At 37.1% G+C, this 23242-nt stretch overlaps 2 protein-coding genes across 2 annotated transcripts in view; one reads left to right on the top strand and one right to left on the bottom strand.

Moving 5' to 3' along the window:
- Positions 1–23242, bottom strand: part of LOC141326076 (uncharacterized) — a 214985-nt gene that overhangs the window by 32814 nt on the left and 158929 nt on the right. The gene's annotated exons all lie outside the window — the stretch shown is intronic.
- LOC141325712 (uncharacterized) lies at positions 16796–22416 on the top strand. Its single transcript, XM_073834463.1, has 2 exons — positions 16796–17366; positions 19431–22416. The coding sequence occupies exons 1-2, from the start codon at positions 16991–16993 to the stop codon at positions 20360–20362; spliced, it is 1308 nt and encodes a 435-aa protein (XP_073690564.1). The 5' UTR covers positions 16796–16990; the 3' UTR covers positions 20363–22416.

Raw genomic sequence — 23242 nt, 5'->3', positions numbered from 1 at the left:
ATAACTATAAATACAGCATTACTTTAAGGTTCACAAAAGCTTTCCTTCCCAGTGACAGGGAATTTCAGTTTGAATGGTCCAGCAGGGCATTAAAGTTTTGGGAAATGGTAGATAAGAATGCACTGACAACCTAGTGATTTTTTTTATTTTTTTTTTTCTCAGATTTTCTTATGCTACTGTAACTTACTTATTTAATGCATATTTTTTATGGGGCATTCACCAAAAAAATTAAGCTAGAATACTGAAACTGAAAGTGCTATTTAATAATGATTTATTTGATTAAATTACGTAAAATAATTTGTAAGATGTTTTCATTTAACTCAATAACTTTAATGTTACGATACTTAATAAATACAAGCCAATAAAATGACCTCACTTTTGTTGAAAGAAATACAATGACATTACACAAAAAATGTTAATATTATTAAATATTTTACTTGTACGCAACAATCGGATTAATATGACTTTTGTGTAATTATCCAAAGAATGTATAGTCCTACAAAACAGTTTGGTAATACTTTCTATGAAGCCTGTATTTATAATACATTTTAAGGATATACTTAAGGCAATATAATGAATGCATAATGCATTATAAAAAGCCTTGTAATATGTTTATAGCTTTTAAGAGTATAATAGTTTATAACACAATGAACAAGATTCATCCACTGAAGTTACAATTAAATTTCTCATAGTTATAAAGCATTTTAAGTCTTATATTTTACCATTTTACTATTGTTACTTAAAGCAGACAAATACCACTTACAAGTAATTATAACAATACAATTTTGTATTTCTCAGTCGTAAGATCAGATATCAGATCAGATGATTGTGTAATATCACACATTTGCTTTGAATCTTTTTTTTAACAATATCAGTTTGATTATCTTGGCGATACTCTTTAGACAGCTGTTGATAAGTAACTGTGTAACCACATGTCAGCTAGCCTTCTTTTGAGTATTAGTATTGTTTCTGCTAAATATATGCCAACACTTTATTTTGATGCTTCCTTAACAGACAAGATAAGGAGTATAAGGATACTTTACAAGTACCTACCCTACCGAAGTCTACTAATACTAGGTTTATATAATTTACATAGCATTTTTTTTCAGTAGAAAGTATTAGCTAGCTCTCATTAGCCTCAATAGTAGCCTCACAGAAAACACTGAAAAAACACTCAGCACCTAAGAACTCACTCGATTGTAAGGTACTGTTCAGATCTTAAATAAACAATGTCTAGACATGAAATAGTCTATTATAAATTAAGTAGATTCAATACAGTCTTCATTGTGTGCTTTAAATAATCATACTCTTAAAAGTCATGATCATAAATATTATGTTTTATTATTGTATGCGTATTCATGAGAGGTTATAACACATTATAAGATTTTTATAATGCATTATGCATTCATTATAATGCCTTAAGATTACTCTTATAATGATTTATTAATACAGGCTTCATAGAAAGTGTTACCAACTGTTATTTTCACAGCATGTGAGCATTGCATAAAGTTATGAGAGGGAAGTGTTATTTCACCAGCGTTCACCTTATTGCAGCACAGTAGCCTAGTGCTATATGCTGAAATCTTTCTGTGCGTTATTTGAGTCGATTTAGCTCTTTACTTGAGTATGAGCAGTACACGAGTGGAGTGTTACACAAGTGTACAATTTTGGTGCATGCCTATTGATTATGGGTCATGCTCCTGTGAATGCAGTAGCATTCTCTACATAAAATGTATTGTTTTGTTTCACAGGTAGCCTGAAGCAAAACCCTCTGCTAAAAAATGTGAGCAAAAAAGAAGCTGAGACAGCCCTTGGCAAATGGTTCACCAATGCCAGGGACAGGGATGGCAACCGTGCCTTGCGAGCCCAGCGGGACCTTGAACGGAGGACAATACAGTCAGTTTCTGTTAAATTTGTGTTTCTCCAAGTTAAACCATTCTGCTGTTTCTCCTTTTTAATTTTATGTTTACCTCAGCAGCTACTTGATCTTAGTTGGTTGCTAGCTATCAGACTTGACAGTTGTTTATCAATCAATCATCTTTATTCATATAGAGCTTTTAATAATACAGACTGTGTCAAAGCACTGAATAGTCAGACTGGAGAATAGAGTGTCAGTAATGTATAATGACAAGATTAAACACTCAATTTTCAGCTAAAGGCATTTCATTATTGAATGGAGAGAGACAGTAAAGTTTTATAAAACTTTATGGAGCGGTTTAAGTTTTCCTTACCAGACATAAGATATTTCTTAAAATAAAATTAGAATTGTAAATTAAATTAAGATTCGATTCTTTAATAGGAGTTTGTGAACTTAAATTAGCAAAGTGTATTAAATTAGGGAGTGTATTATTTTTGCTTAATACACTCCCTTAAGCAAATCTTCATTTAGGATTCTTATATCTTACAAAATCTTAACTTACATCTAGGAAATCACTCAACAAGAATCAAATGTGGGGTCTACCAACTACACACAAAGGGCTGCGGCTGCAAACAATAAACATGAAATCACATGGAGAAATAAACAGTATTGTCACAGGGAGTCCGACTGAGATGTGCGGATCCATTTGCAGCATTTATTGAGAATCGTCAACATGCAGGAATAATCACCAGAAAACAGGAACAACGTAGGTAATCCGGGAAACAGTTCAATAGACAGGCAATGGTCACAATGGCAGGAAGCAGGAATCAATAACGGGGTACACAGTCCAGAGTCATACACAGATAATCCAACACAGAGATAAACGCTTAGAATTACGACCATAGGAACAATAAGACTTCGCAAGGTGGCTGTGTGTGTGAGTGGCTTAAATGCAGTCAGTGTGATGAGGTGCAGCTGTGACCAGTAATCAGTAAAGTGAGAGCAGGTGAATGCAGTGATTAGAGCAGTGGCTTGTGGGAAATGAAGTCCATGATGTGTGGTGCAAGAGTTCATAATGACAGGATAGACCAGATACGTGACAGAGCCCCTCCCCAAGGAGCGGCTTCCAGACGCTCTAACCACCTAATACAACCTGGAGGGTGGTGGAGCGGAGGCGGAACAGGGGGAGGGATGGAGGGCCAGGTCCATGTAGGGGTACTGGAACCACGAACTGAGGCTGAGCCGACGGAGGGAGAAGCCATGGCGGAGGAAGGGTTGGCTCCTGCATGGGGCCGACCGACGGAGGTGGAGCCGGTGGAGCCCGAGGCGGAACCGGAGAGTCGATGGTCCTGGGCGACACAGAGGATCCGGAGGGCCAAGGCGGAACCCAAGGCTCTGGCGACCCCGGCGGAGATGGAGGTCCGGAGGTACGCAGCGGAGCCGGAGTGACAGAGGATCGAGGCTGTGCCCACGGGAGGGAGGAGGTCCACAGAGCTGGCAGGACGGAGTGACGAGGCGCAGCCGAAGGAGTAGAGTCCAGAGGCGAAGGTGGGGCGACGACTGACCGGGGCGGAGCCGGAGAGACGATGGAGCCCGGAGGAGCTGGTGGGCCGACGGCCGACAACGGAGACGAGGGAGCACAGAGCCGGGGTGGAGCCGCAGGGTCGGAGGGCCGAGGTGGAGTCCAGGACTCTGAGACTGGAGGTGATGGTGAGGGATCCCTCAGTCTGGACACCGATGGAGACTGGCAGTCCCACGGCAAGTCCTCTGCACTGAAGGTGGGATGTGGGTGAGCAGAGGGACTGTCAGGAGACAGAGGTGGCGGGACTGGAGCAGCAGGGAGGGTGGGTGGGAACAGTCCATGCATGAGCTCCGTGACCAGAACTGGGCAGACAGGAATCTCAGGACGACAGGGCTGAACCAGCGGAGGCTCTGGAAGGCAGGGCTGAACCAGCGGAGTCTCTGGAAGGCAGGGCTGAACCAGCGGAGTCTCTGGAAGGCTGGGCGGAACCAGCGTAGTCTCTGGAAGGCTGGGCTGAACCAGCGGAGTCTCTGGAAGGCAGGGCTGAACCAGCGGAGTCTCTGGAAGGCAGGGCTGAACCAGCGGAGTCTCTGGAAGGCTGGGCGGAACCAGCGGAGTCTCTGGAAGGCTGGGCGGAACCAGCGGAGTCTCTGGAAGGCTGGGCGGAACCAGCGGAGTCTCTGGAAGGCTGGGCTAAACCAGCGGAGTCTCTGGAAGGCTGTCTTGAGGAGCGGGCTCTGGACGACGCTCTTGTGAAGCGGGCTCTGGACGACGCTCTTGTGAAGCGGGCTCTGGACGACGCTCTTGTGAAGCGGGCTCTGGACGACGCTCTTGAGGAGCGGGCTCTGGACAACGCTCTTGAGGAGCGGGCTCTGGAGAACTGGACGACCCCAGCGGAGATTCAGGAGGGCTGGGCGTCTCCAGCGGAGACTCTGGAAGAGCAGGCTCTGAGCGAGCGGTCACTGGAGGGCGCTCTGGCGGCGCAGTCACTGGAGGGCGCTCTGGCGGCGCAGTCTCTGATTTGACGGTAGCCATCTTGCTTGCAGACTCTGGCGTGGCAGCCATCTTGCTTGCAGACTCTGGCGTGGCAGCCATCTTGCTTGCAGACTCTGGCGTGGCAGCCATCTTGTGAAGGGGCTCTGGGCAAGCAGACATCTTGTGAGGAGACACGGGAAGGACGACCATCTTGTGAACAGGCTCTGGAGGGGCTGCCATACCCACAGTAAACCGAGATTTACAATGTGACATGACGAAGGTGATGAATTGTGAAAGAGTCCAACTGGGGTCCTCTTCAGGTAAGTTGAAACTGACTTCTGGGTCGAGTCCACTCCAGAAACACTCCTTCAGCATAGTATCATCACACGGTGCCAGATGGCTATATCTGACAAACTCCCTCACAAAATATTCGATGGGTCGGCCGTCTTGAAATAAACTGCAGAGCACACTTACGGGGTCGATCAAACTTCCTGCTAGATCCATTTTTGGTCGGTGTTCTGCTGACGAATAAAGCCGCTGGATCCTTGTATTGGCGAAGTCTTCTGTCACAAGGAGAGTCAGACTGAGACGTGCGGATCCATTTGCAGCATTTATTGAGAATCGTCAACATGCAGGAATAATCACCAGAAAACAGGAACAACGTAGGTAATCTGGGAAACAGTTCAATAGACAGGCAATGGTCGCAATGGCAGGTAGCAGGAATCGTCAACGGGGTACACAGTCCAGAGTCATACACAGAGAATCCAACACAGAGATAAACGCTTAGAATTACGACCATAGGAACAATAAGACTTCCCAAGGTGGCTGTGTGTGTGAGTGGCTTAAATGCAGACAGTGTGATGAGGTGCAGCTGTGACCAGTAATCAGTAAAGTGAGAGCAGGTGAATGCAGTGATTAGAGCAGTGGCTTGTGGGAAATGAAGTCCATGATGTGTGGTGCAAGAGTTCATAATGACAGGATAGACCAGATACGTGACAAGTATGCTTTTTATTTCAGTGTGTTAATTGACCTTTGACAAAATCCCACCCTCCTTTGTTGCTCTCCAATAAGCCATGCAGCTCTCACACTGCAGTCATGCAAAACTCATACAATAAATAATCCATCTCAGCCATTACTTAGGTTGTGATGGACTTTAAGTTTAGATCTACAGAGACGCTGTCCTGTGCTTGTATTTTTCTTATTTTATTGTTCTATTGCTGTGCTCCTCCTTTGGCCAGTGGACGAGTCATCTGACAGTTTACATGTTGCAGATGCCTTATTGACTGCTATAACTGTAACTGAACTGAATACTGGGCACTGTGTTGTAGCAACTGATATGATATTAAGGGCAGGTTAGTGGCAATGATCGTTATTTGTTTCTGTCAGCTGATGCGATCTTTTGAACATATCCATTTTTTGTCCTGTGTGTTTATATTCACTTTAGATGTGACTGGTATGTAATATCTGTTTACGTTAATCCCTCCCCAAAATTCTTTTGTTGGTGGTTCCTTTACTATTGTCAGTTGACCCTTAGGTTTTGAATGGCTATACTGTTACACTTTACAATAAGGTGTCATTTGTTAACATTATTTAATGTATTAACTACCATGAACAAACAATTAACAATGCATTTATTGGAGTATTTATTAATCTTTGTTAACATTAGTTAATAAAAATACAATAATTCATTGTTACTTCATGTTAGTTTAAAGTGCATTAACTAATGTTAACAAACACAACTTTGAATTTTAATAATGCATTCATAAATGCTGAAATTAACATTAACGATTAAGATTTGTAAATCCTGTAGAAGTGTTGTTTATTCTTAGTTCATTTTAACTAATGAACCTTATTGTAAAGTGTTACCAAATGTATTTCTATAATTCACATTCAGTGGTACTGTGATTACTTACCAGAATTGATCATTTAAAAGCTGCCATGGATGTCAAAATTTGGAAAGTGTAAAATTTGACCAAAGGCATATGACAGAAAATAACTGTTTAATAACTTTCCTCTAACAACTAAACAGCACCCCTTTAACTTGTTTATATTCCCTTTGGTAGCAGATATTCCTTTAAGTGACAGTTTTGTTATTTGGACACAAATCTCCAAATGTATAGTACATGCATCCTTTTTAATTTTTTTTTTTTTTTAGTTTCTTTTAATGTTTTATTAGCATTTTAAAGTAATTGGCTTTTCTGTGTCTTTTTTTTCCCCCTTTAGGTATGAAGCTGAGGGGTGTGCCCGCACCCAGGAGTGATCCTCATCCAATGTCTATTTAAAATGTCTATTTATAATCAATAAAAAGATGATTTGCAATTCATGAGTTGGAAGTTGTTTTCTTTTCAAAATATTTTGTCATGTAAACAAATACTGTATATATGTTCAGGTACAGGTTTACTAAAATATTCTAACTTGACAAAGTTGAGAAAGTTTGAAATTTTATTTTGCATCATAGCATATTAAATTAATCTACAGGAATCAATAAATATATATAAATGGGCCCACTGTGGGCCCACATGAAACCCAAATATGGGCTATTTGTGGGTTCACTGTGTTTACCCATTTGGGCCCCATAAGTGTCCTGTATGTGGCCCACCTTGGCCCCAATTAATTGAACCCATTTGGGACCCATGTGGGCCCATATAATGAAAATCTACATGGGCCCCACGTACAGCCCACTATGGATCCATCATGGGCCCATATGGGCTAACACACATGGGGCCCAAGTGGAGACTATGGACAAAAATGTACGGGTCCCATCTGGGTTGCCCATCCAGGCCCCAAGTGACAGCCCATCAAAAACCCACATGGGGCCCACATGGACATGTTGGCTGGGCAGCAGTGTTAGTTTTACTGAATTACAATGTATAAGCAGGAAGTATAGTGTTATAAATGTACATTAAATGAAAACAAAAATAGAGAAAATAATTCATTGATTTACGTTATTAGTAACTTTGAAAAGCATCATCATATGAGTACGAAATTCAATTTTATATATGTTACGGGTCCCGGCCGCGGAACTCGTAGGCAGATTAAAATTGCCTGAATTATCAGGAGAAACAAAATCACATTCAAACGTCAGTGTCTTTCCTCAAGCGCAGCTTAGTAGCGTCTCTTTATTAACATTCATATAACAGCAAAACATCCTCACAAATCACATTTCATGTAATCAAACAAACAGTTTTGTTCCCTTCTTTTGTATAGTTCTTTAACAACAATAAAGTCTTCAAATACTTATACACTCTGTGCACTTTTATATAACACATATAATCATTATACCTGTGTTGTATATTTATCAGTATGATACAAAAAATACACTTTAAATTCTTTCAGTCAGACATCTTTCTCATTTTTCTCTGTAAATACCTCCATATATAACAATTTACCATTGAACTACTAAACTCAATTGATACAATCATGCGTCTGTTATTTGTATCATTTAAATTGTAATGGTTACACTTGAAAATACACTTTAGATTAATAACCAATGTTACTCTCATAAACTACATACATACTCTAACACATATTCATATACTATTTCAAAGTCATTTTCTGTTTAATTATCACGTACTGAGATAAATAGATATTATTTATGGGGGAGACAGTTGTAACAAATGTAACTCAGACCAACTGTCATTTTACCGGTACTTTCATCTGAATGACTTTACTCAATTCACTACCGTAAACAAGCTATTCGTTTTCAAACACATAGGAAATGTGTACTTGCATGTATTTACATTCATGACAACAAACATATTCAATTTTTATGAAACATACCTGAATTATCAGGAGAAACAAAATCACATTCAAACGTCAGTGTCTTTCCTCAAGCGCATCTTAGTAGCGTCTGAGGTAAACACAACGTGCATCGCCATGGTAACCCACAGCGCGTGCTTTCTGCAATGCTGATGATATTTTGTTTTAAACACAGACGTTAGTAATGATAATTAATAAATGACTTTTCACAGTATAAATATATAAATAAATAAACACATTAATAACAAAACAAACATTACAATTGTGGATACACAATCCCAGCCGGCATTTCAACGTTGATTCACTGTACGTTCAATTACAACCAGTTTGCATTTAGATCAACCCTGTACATACTTATTAGTTAAAAAACAAATGGCTAGCAGCAATGGGTTTACTGTCAACTTCAATAAACTAACACATGATCAATATTATAAAACAAGTTTTATTTTGGAAACATACACTGTATAAATCAAAATATAAGTCGAAAACATTTTCCAAAAACAATACAAACACATTAATTCTGCTCACATGTTATTGTAGCCCAGTTTGTGATGAATACAAAGTAATCAGACTTTAGACATTATACATTACCACTCAGAAGTTTCTCACAGTAAAAATAAAACAAATGTTTTTTAAAGTCTCTTCTGCTCACCAATCCAAAGTACAGAAAAATTAAATAATATATTTGTACTATTTAAAATGTTTTCATTTGAAGATATTTGAAAATGTAATTTAATCCTGTGATGTCAAAGCAGAATTTGTATCTTTACTCATGATCAAGTCACATTAACCTTCAGAAATCATTCTAATATTCTGATTTGCTGCTCAAAAAATTATGTTGGAAACAGCTCAGTAGAATTCTTTCAGTTTGCTTTGATGAACTGAAAATAAAACAGTTTATCTGATATAGAAATCTATTGTAATATTATAAATGTCTTTATTATCACTTTTGATCAATGTAAAGCATCCTTGCTAAATAAAAGTTTTGAAGTATAGTATATAATTTTACAAATGATTTTTATTTCAAGTAAATGCTAATCTTTAGATCTTACTATTCATCAGAGAATCCTGAAGAAAAGAAATCTACTGCTTAAATATTCATAATAATAAATGTTTCTTGAACAGCATATTAGGATGATTTCTAAAAGTTCATGTGACACTGATGACTGGAGTAACAGGAATAAATTACATTTTAAAATATTTTAAATAATATTAAATATTATTTTAAATAACACAAATATTATAAAGCAGAAGGAAATTATTTAATAATAATAAAAAAACCTTACTGTTCAAAAACTTTTGACTCGTAGTGTATTTTTTTCAGTTACTGAGAAAAACACAGATGTCAGGGTTTAAACTTCTCCAAATTCCTGGACCCCAGAAGGTTAAAGACTCAAAAGTTTTTGAGCAATAACATGCACATTTTGCGCCGCACAAAAGAAACCTTTTTTGACTAAAACCACTTGATCTCTTATTTGGTGGTTAACTATGGTTCTGTGAAAACAGGTTTACAAATGTGTCTCATTATAAGAGATGTGTACATTTGTGCAGTGCAAATGGGTAAAAGACTTTGAGAATGGAGCCTGCAATAAGAAACCATGTCGTGGTGAAGGGATCAAAAAGCAATCGCCATAAAATTCTTTATGCAGGAAATACCCTAAATGAAATGTATTTATTATTTTAAGCCAAATGTTTCTTCAAATTCTGATAAAAACAACAGCCTTGTGCATATATCATGGTTGTGCTTCAGGTGATCTTTGAAAGAGTCCCAGTTCTGGGTCCTTTCTGATGCTGTCCTCTCCTCTCTCCTCGACTTGTGTGCTTTCTGTGCTGTTCTGCATAAACAAAAACACCAAAAATAACATTTCATAAAATACCAGTGTTGATACTGTTAAATATCTTTAACTGAAAACACTCAATTCAAAACAAATCTTGTACAATATTTTTACTTTACAGTCCAATAACAGTGGAGTTGAAAACAAAGTGCACAACACTTCATTAAACACATTTTGACATATTCAGATTAAAGTTTAAAACAACATGGTTTTAATCACAATTCTAACAAAACAGTATACTGAAACAAGTAAAATCATATTGAGTACATTTGTATTACATTACATAAACTTATGACAAAAGATCAATGAATCTCTACCAGAAGTGACAGTGCAAAGTAGCAGATGAACTATTCCTTACCAAACTGCCAAAAAGCTGGATCCTTAATGACTCTACAAGGAGAAAGAATAAATGATTTACTGAAATTTTCTTAAAAAGCTGTTTTTCGTTTTAAACCATTCCTTTAAACAATCTCAATAAATTTTAATTAAAGATATTTGCCATTATATGATATTCAGAAAAGAAAGATAAAGTATGTCATCTTTAGGACTGTTATTATAGGATTAAAATGCAGTACACATCTGCAGTAATGCATGGCATTTATATCGAAAAATGTGAATCTCTTAAAGACATTAACAAATACTAGCAACACACAACAACACCAGATATATAACGTTATACGACCAGATGAGCTAATATTGCTAGCGCGCTAAATGCGATTAGATTCTAACTTTTGCTGTCTGTGATAATAAAGCAGCACAAACAAACACTCAAGTATTTAACTTCTGCAGTTTATAAGTTTTACCAATTTGTAAACTCTTGTGCTATTTTTTTAAAAGGTAATAATAAATACTTATTGTCTTACCTGATTTAGCCAGTGCTGTATGTTTTCAGGGACTCGCAGCTCACGTCTATTTCCTCTGTGTTCCGGTTTTTGTTCTCCCTTGGGATCTCACAATTCAAATACGCTCAAAATAAAAAATATAATAGGAAAATATCAAATAATTCGGGACCAACTGAATAATTTCGGTAAGCAGCAGCTCTCATACAGTCTACGCAGCTCACAGCCTCAGAAGAAAATGCGGTAACGGTCGAATTTTTTTAAATTACAACAGCGCGCGCAGTTTCACCTGTCAGTTTCCTGAATGACAGCCAGATGAACCAATCATGATCAAAGCAGTAAGGCAAAACAGCCAATAGGAATTGTTTCAGCATGTGGTAGCCAGAGCCATATAAAAAGATTTTTATATGGCTCTGGTAGCGAAATGTATTTAGTTTTATTGTTGGTGATGATTATATTTAAATACACTTACATTTTATAATAAGTGTCATGAAATAATAATGTTCATAATCATTTAAAAGTCAAACATTTCTTTGTATGCTGAATCTTATGTTGATTTATAAGTTAACCTTGTTAATAATAATTATTATTATTATTAATATTATAATTTAAACACTTGCTTTTGAAGGCATATATAACCATTTAGCATTCAAAATTTTATTAAAGTTGTTTTACCGTTGAAACAACAACCGACCTAATTTCAACGTTGAATTTCGGTCATGTGTTGACTGATCTTCAACCATTGAGCATTCAACGTCACATCAACGTTGTTTCACTGTTGAAACAACAACTGACCTTATTTCAACCAAATTTCAACGTTGAAGGTCGGTCATGTGCCGGCTGGGATGTTGATCCTTATATTGACTTTTGTCTTTCATTTCATTCAGTTCTTGGCTCTCCTCTTTCAGCACAATCAGGTCTAATGTGAAAAAAAAGGCAAATAAAAATTAACCCCAATTTAATGGCACAAAGCAACAGATATACTCGTTTCTTTATCAGGGGCCTTTTACCCACTTCTAAATCCCCTTCGATGCAAATCATTCAGTAGTGTCCTGCATTAGCCAAAATCATGACAGTGCACCTCATGAATAGCTTATTCAATCATATGTGAATAAATGCGTAAATGTCCTTACGGACACCCACTAAAGACAGTGATGTGGTCAGGACCATGGCACAGGCTTCCTTTGAAATATGTTTGATGAGTGCGTCTGATGCACCTTGCTCTTTCCCCTAACCTCAGTCAGAAAATGGAGACAGTGACAGAGATGACAAAGATGCTGCCTGTGCATACATGACAGCATGTCAGGGGAGGCGCGCAGAGTGGTAAACTAATAAATAATAAGTGATTACTAATTTGAATCAGTACATTATAATGAAAACAAAAATGAAAAAGAAGCAGGTTTTTATGATCAGAAATTGATGTGAACCCCTGTAAAATTTTCAGTCCAAGGACCCAGTAAATGAGTACATTCAAACAGTACTTTAAAACAGCTTTAATACAGAGAAAACCTGTGTGTTTTATCAGTTTTATTTCTGTGCTGTTTAAGATGAGAATAATTAACAGAAAGAAAAATAAACCCAAACAAAATCTCGAGGTTCATCTCAATCAGCTCCTAGTTCAGTCGTCAGTCAAAGTGATAGTTAAAGGCCCTGGGGTCCGTTCTTCGTACCTCGCTAACTAAGTTAGCTGGATTTGATTGTTGACGATTTGGCATGATCTTGGATTGTTTGGTTCTTCGAAGCTCATCCTGGACTTGCTGTCATAGCAACAGCTGCGCAAGCCTAAACCTGCTCTGGAGCAGGTTTATTTCATGTAAACAGGATTTAGGCTGCGCTCCTGGCGGGTTATGATTGGTTGAAATGGCGAGGTCACATCTGATTGGTTAAAGAGCACGACTGACGCGGACTGACTCACGTGGGAAAAGAAAAGTATCTTGCAAGAAAGTATATATATATATATATTGAATAAACACTGTACTTTTTAAACTTGTTATTCATGAAAGAATCCTGGGGGGAAAAAAATCACAGGTTCCAAAAAATATTTGGCAGCACAACTGTTGATATTATCCAACATTGATCATTCTAATAATAAATCAGCATATTAGAATGATCCCTGAAGGATCATGTGACACTTAAGACTGGAGTAACAGCTGATAAAAATTCAGCTTTTCATCACAGGAATAAATTCTATTTTAAAGTATGTTAATATATATATATATATATATATATATATATATAAAACAACAACATTATTTTATATTGTAAAAACAATTTGCAATATTAATGTTTTTTCTGTATTTTTAATCAAATAAATGCAGTCTTGATGAGCATAAGAGACTTCTTTAAAGACTATTACAAGTCTTACTGACCCCAAACTTTTGAACGGTAGTGTATAAAAAAATAAAAATATAAATAAAATAACATACCAAGAAAAAAACATGTAACATGGGCAGCATTAACACATTTAATGTGTTCACTACTTTTTGCCAGCCCTCTCTCCTTGCTTTTCCAGCCTTTGCAGTGTTCCCTTGCGTTTTAATTAAACTCTGAAACTCCTGAAATCCCTCAATCAAGAGTTCTTGCTCTGCTGCAGAAAAATACTGAGCGCGCTCCTTCGTCATGTTCGCCGACCAATCAAAGAGTTGCCGATCAATGTTTCTACTATCGATACGTAGCCCCTTTTAAGCCACCCAGTGATCTCAAATAACTTCATCCAGCTATACTAATCATCAACAACAGGTGCGTTCGGAGAACCGGAATAGCGAGCTCATAGTTAGCGCGATGATTTGATCTTGGATGTGTCATTTGATCTTGGATGTAGTAAGCGAGGTACGAAGAACGGACCCCTGAATTACATATAATAATAATAATAATAATAATAATAAAAATAAAGAATTGAATAACAAAGAATGGGTGCGTCTCAATCAGTTCACTAGTTCAGTAGACAGTCAGAGTGAGAGTTAATAGGCTTTGATATACAAATTACACAGGACGTTCATTTTTAGGTAGGCTATTTTTTATTTATATTTAGTATAAAATTATTTGTACATCATATCTAATATATTATACGTTCATGAAAACATTAGCGGTTGTCATTCCACTCGTTTGTTGTTGTCGTTTGTAGTCCGCGTGCCGCTGAATAGAGCGATTTGAATCACTGAATCATTTCACAAATGATTTGACTCAAATGATTCGGATTCTCAGTTTCTCTCATCACTTGTATTATCACACTCGGAGCGAAACAGAACGCACCTTCTCTGTTACTAAAGGCTAACACTTTATTTAACTAACACCAAATAAAGCATTACAACATTATATTTAAGAACGCTGCATTTACTTTGCATAGCTTGTAAAAACACGTCCATTGATGGAACAGTTTGCATTGATTTCAAAACTTAAAACCACAAACCTTTCTTCAGGTGAATCACAACAGACGAGGAGCGCGGCGCATCTTTATGACATCACACACCACCAGACTAAAATAGAAGTCCCATTCGTGCACTGCTCTCTAGAATCACAAATACATCATAGAAATGTATATAGAATCGAAATGAAATTTTGTACCCATATGATGATGCATTTGCAAAGTTATTAACATTGTAAATCTGAATACTTTTCTATTTTCTTTCTCTTTCTTATCTCTACTTTTTTTTTTTTTTCATTTAATGTACATTTAAAACACTATACTTTCTGTTTTTATACCTTGCAATTAAATTTACATAAAACTAGTCAGTGCTGGAACTGTTACAAAGGGGGTGTGAGAGCAAATTTGATCTGTCACTCTTTTGACTATAGTAAGCATATATTTTTTAATCCTAATGTTAAGATTTACAAAACCTTTTGGAAATCTAAAACCAGTCAGAAGACTGTTGCATATCCACTGTACCGTATTCAAATGTTCATGTATTGTGTTTTTTTTTTGTCTTTTGCAGGAGGACAGAGCAAAACTGACCGTGGTGCCAAGTGAAGGACTGCGCTTGACAAGAAAACCATGACAGCTTTATATGTGAAATAAAAAATACAAGTATCGGACACGTTCTGCAAAAAGTAGTCTTCTTGCATCCCTACATATGAGATAAGTATTTGGTTTTCGGACGCAGAGTTGTTGAAAGTAAAATTTACTACAAAAATACCAGCAAGAACTTCATTTGTTTTAAATCACAAAAGAAGATATTTTAACGAAATCTGAGAGATTTCTGTCTCTCCACTGAAAGTCTACACAGCTACCACACTGATGTTGCAGAAAGTTTATAAAGATATAATAAAGCGAATTCATATTCATCAAGCAGTTTAGACCTAATTTTCAGAAGAGACTCAATCACTTTGTATTGTGAGCAGATTTAATTTACCTATAACATAAACTTTGTTCAGCAAACAAACAGAAGCTTAACCATACTTGCTTGATGTGCAAAACAAACTTAGTTTTTTATGGAAGCTCAAACATGATGTGTAATAGCAAGGAATGAACCCCATTGGTCCTCATACATCAAGCAAGCTTGCTTGAGCTTCTATTTGCCATTACTGATGTGTGCGTTGATTTGTTTCTATGTGGATATGTGATGGACCACCCCTTTAAAATATAGCTGTGATTTTTGTCTGTTACAGAGGCAGTGAATTGGTTTTCCAATGTGTTCAAGAAGGCTTTGGGGATTGGAGTGAATGCTAAGCTGGGGGAACTGAGACTGCTTGAAAGCTGTACATGTACATGTTTTAGACATCAAATTAAGAGTTTCTTAAAAAAAATGTTAGATGTGAATGTATTTTTTGGACTGAAATATATGGAGGGCAAAACATATTTTTTTATGATTTTAAAATATATTTTTAAAAACATCCCTGGTGTTTTCACCAGGGATGTTTTTAAAAATATATTTTAAAATCATAACATCAGGCTGGTTGGCTGGTTTTAGCTGGTCAACCAGCCTGGTTTTAGCTGGTCATAGCTGGGAGGCAGGCTGGTTTTAGAGGGGTTTTGGCCATTTTTCCAGCCTGGCCAGGCTGGTCAGGCTGGTCTTAGCTGGTCAGGCTGGTAAACCAGCTAAAACCAGCCATTTCCAGCTTAAACCAGCTAAGACCAGCCAACCAGCCTAGGCTGGTTTTAGCTGTTTTTTTCAGCAGGGATATTTTCAAAAATATACAAAAAATGGCCAAAAAATTTATTTGTAGAAAATATATTTCTGTAAATATATTCTTGGCCAATTTTTGTATATTTTGAAATATATTTCAAAGTACATTTTAAAATTTATTAGGAAAGGAAAGGAAAGGAAGTGAGGTGAGGCCAAGTATGGTGACCCATACTAGGAATTTGTGCTCTGCATTTAACCCATCCAAGTGCACACACACAGTAGTGAACACACACACACACCGTGAACACACACCCGGAGCAGTGGGCAGCCATTGCTGCGGCGCCCGGGGAGCAGTTGGGGGATCGGTGCCTTGCTCAAGGGACTCACCTCAGCCGTGGTATTGAGGGTGGAGAGAGTGCTGTACATTCACTCCCCCCACCTACAATCCCTGCCGGACCTGAGAATCGAACCTGCAACCTTTGGATTACAAGTCCAACTCTCTAACCATTAGGCCACGGCTGCCCCCAGAACATTTTTTTATCGTATGGGATCATTCAGTTAAGAACAGTGTTAGGAATCAAGTGGAACTTTTCAACGGGGTTATTTATTTTTTATAAATTCAACTATCATTTTCTCTTGTGGACTATTTTATGTGAAATATCTTAATCAGGTCAGTGTGTTTTTCTCCTCTTATATTCACTATCAAAGACTGCTGATGCTCAATACCATGATGCGAGTCTATAACTTTAAGTCATTTTCATTTATTTGTGCAGATCGGCTTTTTAAAGAAAAACAACAACGCACATTATAACAAAGTCATTTCACCCGCATTATTTTCCTCCTTTCGGCGCTTCTCACTCCAGTCCAGCGGGTGGCACTAACACACTAACTTCTGTTTGACAAACACCATTAAACCTAAGAGCAAGAAGATTAGATTCGCTGTGCTCTCTGATGTTTTGTTGTGATTCTGTTTTAGTACTATCTGTGAGAAATGTAGTTTCTGTAAACAGAAAAGTACAGTTTTGAATCAGATCAGTAAATACCTTTACTATTCTCATCCTTATATCTGTGACTAGGTTTTGAAGCAAGCAGGAATATCTGGAGAAGTATGAGCTGAACTGAGATCTGCTGCTGTGAAGATGTTTATTAAAGTAGAGAGTGAGGAGAACACGAGTGAACTAGAAATCTGGAGAATAAAACACGAGGAACCAGAGCCTTTGAAAATAAATCAGGAGGAACCAGAGCCTTTGAAAATAAAGCATGAGGAACCAGAGCCTTTGAAAATAAAACATGAGGAACCAGAACTTTTGAAAATAAAACTTGTGGAACCAGAACATTTTAGAATAAAACAGGAGGAACCAGAACCTTTGAGAATAAATCAGGAGGAACCAGAACCTTTGAGAATAAATCAGGAGGAACCAGAACCTTTGAAAATAAATCAGAAGGAACCAGAACCTTTGAGAGTAAAACAGGAGGAATCAGAAGCTTTGAGAATAAAACTTGTGGAACATGGAGGTTGGTGTTTTATCTTCATTCATCTTTAGTGACTGTTTGTGGTACATCAGGCTTTCATAATACTTCATAATGAGCTTTAATAATACTTACAGCAGTTTTAGATTTAGTTAACTGTAATAGAAACAATCTTTAAAGCGGATCAGTTTGTTGAAAAGTATATATGGGGGCAGTAACACTTTCGATGAAGCCCCATTCATAATACATTACAATGTATATATTATAATGAACACATAATGCATTATATAAAAAAAAAAACTAAGTTATATCATCTCATGAATAATCATAACAATTTTTATACATTATAATACTTGAGTATTTGTGGTTCTAACCTAAGATTGTGATTATTTATAAGACACAATGGACGGCATATTAAATCTACGTAATTTATAATGTATTATATCATATCACATTTATTTTTTACATTATATTTTACAGTTTTATTTTGATGGTCCCCTAGTCTATTAACTATAAGCAACTTTCCAACTACATGTCAACTAACACTCCTTTATTATTATTATTAGTCTAGAATTAGTAGACTTAGGCTAGGTAGAAAATTCACATACTTGCAAAGTTACACATTAGTTTGTCTTTTGGGGATCCATCAAAATATGGTGTTAGAATATATTTAGCATAATACTAATAATAATTACTGCTAGCTGTCATGCAGTTGCAGAGTTACTTATCAAAAGCTGTCTAAAGGGTACCATCAAAATAATCAAACTGATAATACAAATGTGTCATGTTACACATTCATCTGAAACATGATGATACGAGATGATACAACATACTATAAGATTTTTATAATGCATCATGAATTCATTATAATTCATCAAGAATACTCTTAAAAAGTATTATAAATGCAGGCTTCACAGAAAGTGAATTATGTTTTGAACAGATCAAACAATTCTGATACAGAAACAGTAGTGTTAACTAAAGTCATGGTGGTGAGGAAGAAATACTCCAGTGCTATTACATCATTAGTTTCAGGGTTTGTACAACATTTTGGGAGAGAAATTCAAGAACTTTTCAATGACTTTTAAGTATTTTATACAACTATTTACAGCTCTTTAAAGCTCTAAAATAATCCAGTTTAACCGAGGTGTTCTCTGATTGGCCAGCTATCTGTGGTTTGTGATTGGCCGAATACCTCAAGTGTGTGTTGGAAATGTAACACCCCTAACCATGTTGTGATGCCATTTCTTGGTGCTTTGAGACAGAAATGATAAAACCCATTATAAATTAGACATTTGATGCATACATTATTGTTTATATTGATTCTTGATTTTGATGATTGATTATAATGACTCATACTGTCTTTTTATGCATTTTGTCACGGCGTGTAAACATAACACCATGTCTGCATTTGCAAACGTAGAACGTGAAACAACAAGCACTACCCTACACTGCTCAAAACTCGCATTCAATAGTCAGTACTGAATTCTTTAATGTACTTACAGGCCGTCAGTCGGAAGCACAGACTGTCCATGCATCATTGTGATTGGCCCACTTTATAGCCTTAATTTTATATTTAAAACATTAATCTCAGCTCTAAAACTTTTAGTTTAGTTACTTTTTTTATATTATCTGTTTTACATATTTAATACTTGGTCAGTTTGATTTGTTAACTTTGGTTAAATATTTCATGTTAATACTGTGCAGTGCACAAAATTAAGATCTGAGAGATAGTTCATGTCAGTGTTCATGATGTTAAGTTTAGAGATGTTGTGCATCCACTTATTATTAGTGTGACATTTTAGCATGCAAATAAAGGGGAGAACTTTAAGATATCGACCCTAAAAGTCGGCCAAAAGATCGGTAGCGCATAATCGGCAATCGACTGACGGCGACCTCTAAACATCGGCATCGGTTATAGAAAAATCCAAATCGGTCGATCTCTACTTTAAATGATCATTATTTTTGATATCCCACACACCAGCTCTACCAAATCTGCTTCTGGCGCCACCATCTGTAGGACTTATTGGCACTGCTCTCAAATGTTAGTTTGTTCATGTTTTTCAGCTTATAACAAGTTCCTAAATATGAATCATTTTACTTTCATTTCAGAGTCGATTAAAGAAAAAGAGGAGAATGAAGAATCAAGTCAAGTTGAGGAGAAAAATCATTTCAAAACAGAAAAACCTTTGAGTTGCTCTCAAGTCAAACAGAAAGATTTAAAGAAATGTTGCACCTGCACTCAGTGTGGAAAGAGTTTCACAAGAAAAAGAGATCTTGAGCGTCACATGAAAACTCATACTGGAGAGAAACCATTCACTTGTGATCAATGTGGGAAGAGTTTTTCACGCTCATCAAACCTTAAGGAGCACATGAACATTCACAATAGAGAGAAGCAGCACACATGTGATCAATGTGGTAAAGTGTATTTAGGGGCTTCAGGTCTGAGGTATCACTTGAAAGTTCATACAAAGGTGAAGCCACATTCATGCCATTTGTGTGGAAAGAGATTTTGCCGTCTACAAAGTTTGAAAGTATATGAGAATATAAATACTGGTGTGAGAGAATGCATGTGTTCAAAGTGTGAAAAGATTTCTATTTCGGTAACTTATTTAAAACTGCATAAAAGGATCCACACTAGAGAGAAATCTTATGAATGCTCACACTGCAACAAGCGATTTAGTCAGTCAGCATGTCTGAAAACACATGAGAGGATCCACACTGGAGAGAAACCTTTTAAGTGTTCAAACTGCAACAAGAGATTTAGTCAGTCGGTACATTTGAAAAGGCATGAGAGGATCCACACTGGAGAGAAACCTTATAAGTGTTCACACTGCAACAAAAGTTTTAACCAGTCATCATATCTGAAAATACATGAGAGGATTCACACTGGAGAGAAACCTTATAAATGCTCACACTGCAACAAGAAATTTAACCAGTCATCATATCTAAAAATACATGAGATGAACCACACTGGAGAGAAACCTTTAGTGTTCACACTGCAACAAGACATTTCATCAGTCAGTACATTTGAAAATACATGAGAGGATCCACACTGGAGAGAAACCTTTAGTGTTCACACTGCAACAAGACATTTCATCAGTCAGTACATTTGAAAATACATGAGAGGATCCACACTGGAGAGAAACCTTATAAGTGTTCACACTGCAACAAGAAATTTAACCAGTCATCATATCTGAAAATACATGAGATGATCCACACTAGAGAGAAATCTCATAAGTGTTCACACTGCATCAAGAGATTTAGTCAGTCAGTACATTTGAAAACGCATAAGATGTTTTACCCTGGAGAGAAACCTTACAAGTGTTCAGTACATTTGGATCCACACTGGACAGTAACCGTATCATTTAACTGCATGTGGGAAGCGTTGTATTCGTCATCTGCTATACACAGTCATGCAGAAACAATCTTGTGTGTATCTCTGGCAGATTTACACATACTAGTCTGGCATGTATATGTATACCCATCCCTACTTGTAAATTAGTTGGAGAGAGATCAATCTCATTAGTTTCTCTTTTACTTTCAGTAATGATAATTTTGCTTGAGTCATTATTAAATGTTACTTTTTTATTAATACATTATCTTTACATTTCATATTTTATTAACAACATTGCGGTCAACTGATTGTATTTGCATAAGAAAAAATTATTTTAGCTTTAATAGTTGAAAGCCATGATGTTTTAGGTTTTGTTCGAAATATCTAAATAATATCAATGGAATTGAGTTAAAAGCCTTTATTGTCTTTGTATTTTTTTGCATACAGTGAAATTAGGAGCATTACTGCTGACTGGTGTTAGAAAACATGTACCACAGGCAATATATGAGACTAGAGACTGCAGACTGTACTGTATCATTATAAAAGTAGATACAACAACCGATGTGTTTTCCCTGTGGGCCACTGTACAATGTGGGTTGGCCCATTGCATCTTGTTACTCACCTGTGCTGTTTTGGAAAGCGCAATATTTGAATCCATTGGGGATGATCATGCAGTAGTAATATTGTTTCGTTTGGCTTCAGTCGGTTTTGTCAAGAGCTCTGGTTTTTGATTCTATTTATTAAATGATGAGCTGTTTCCCCACAAAAGCTGTTTATTTAGCATAATGAGTCCATCACCTCTGTTGACATTTAATCAAACTAAACAGCCTCTGGTCTCCTTCCCTGCATACTGCCGAAGCAGCAGCATTAGCCATTTAACTTTTTTGGCTAAAGGTTGAAGACCTTACCCCTTGAGTCAAAAGCAACGTCTTTACTAAAAATCCACAGGCAGGGAAATTCACAGACAGGAATGGTAGGAACACACAAGAGGTAACCTTACAGCCAGCCACCAGAACACTCAACACAAATCAAATAATAAAGACAGGTTAACCAGACAAAGAAAGATGATGGGAATAACTATATGACAGGAAAACCAAATATGGGTATATGGGAGAAATCAAGACAGAGAGAATTATGGGGGCGTAACATTATTCCCCCCTCCCGGAAGGCGCAACTTTGTGCCGTAGACAAGGAATGAAGAAAAAAGTGGACTGGTATAAAGAACAAAAGAATGGAGAGGGCTGGGAAACAAAGTCTATGCAGGAGGAGGCTTCGGGGGAGAATGATCAACAGAGGCCTGACCGGATCCAACAGAGGGAGGAGCTAAGGAGGAGACAGAAGGGTCCAAGGTGGATCAGACGGAGAGAGGAGCCAGGTCGCAACCATGATTGTAGCCCCCGGCAGAGCCGACAGATAGAGGAGCCATTGTGGAGGAAGGTCTGACGACTCCAGGGGGTCGCTTGACAGAGGCTGAGCAGGTGGCGATGGAGACGGAGAGGATAAGCAGGGCCAAGGGTCTGGCAACCGAGGCAGAGATCCGTATGTCTTGTTCATAAATGAATCAACTGATTTGAATGATCCATTTAAATAAATGCATTAGTTACTCATTAAAACTGTAATTTGCCACCACCTACTGGCATTTTTTATTTGGTAATTAAAAGTAGCATCTATATTTTATATATCATATTCAAAAAATTATATTTAAACTACTATTATTTCAAATGTATAATAGAGAAAGTTAATTTCTGAGGAAAAATAAAAAAGGTGGCAAATGTAAAATATGCTTGTTCTTGTTTGGTACTTGACTTGAATTGCTTGATTTATTTTTGCGCTTGGACTTGTTTGAGACTTGATGGTAGGGACTTGAGACTTGCTCAAGACTTACCTACGTTTAATGCAGACTAAAACAAACAATGTAAATAGCTGCCAATATGACAAACAATGCATTTGTCTGTTTGGAGCAAAATACAAATAGAGGTTGGGAAGTGGTATGAATTTCAGAAGGCTGTTTGATGAGAAGCCTTGTCTGAGCACAACTGTGCCAAGAATAATTACTGACATTGATGATCTTGGCCCTTTACCTGGGCAGTAGTATGTATTTGGTTGGCATTCCTCATCTGTTTCCTCTTCCAAAGTGTTCAGAACGGAATCAAAGATGTTTTGGAAGAGTCTACTGTAAGGAGAACCACCATTGATTGTAATAGATGCTGTTTCATCAACTTCCCAGTTTGGGAAATCTATTATGTCCTGCAAATATACTACACTGCCTGATACACTAGCAGTGCAAAGCTGAAACGTGACTAATGATTTGAAGGATGAAAATCCGCTGCAGTTGAGTTTATTTTAGAAAAAATATAAATCTATTTTTGAAACATTTCTCTAATCGTCGATGTTGACCTAACGTGCCACCTAGTGGATAAATCTCTCAATTAGTTTGTCCCATTTTGCAAAATCGAGCTGTTATCTATGAAGCACCCCAGTTGGTCATTGAATCTAAGCAGAGTTTTAGATTAAATGTAACTTTATTTAAAACAATAATACAAATAAATAAATAAACAATACCATGGATTTTATGGCACAGCTAAAA

Source organism: Garra rufa, chromosome 2 (genome assembly GCF_049309525.1).
Source record: "Garra rufa chromosome 2, GarRuf1.0, whole genome shotgun sequence".
NCBI lineage: Eukaryota > Metazoa > Chordata > Actinopteri > Cypriniformes > Cyprinidae > Garra > Garra rufa.
This window is presented reverse-complemented; position numbering and strand designations above follow the sequence as displayed.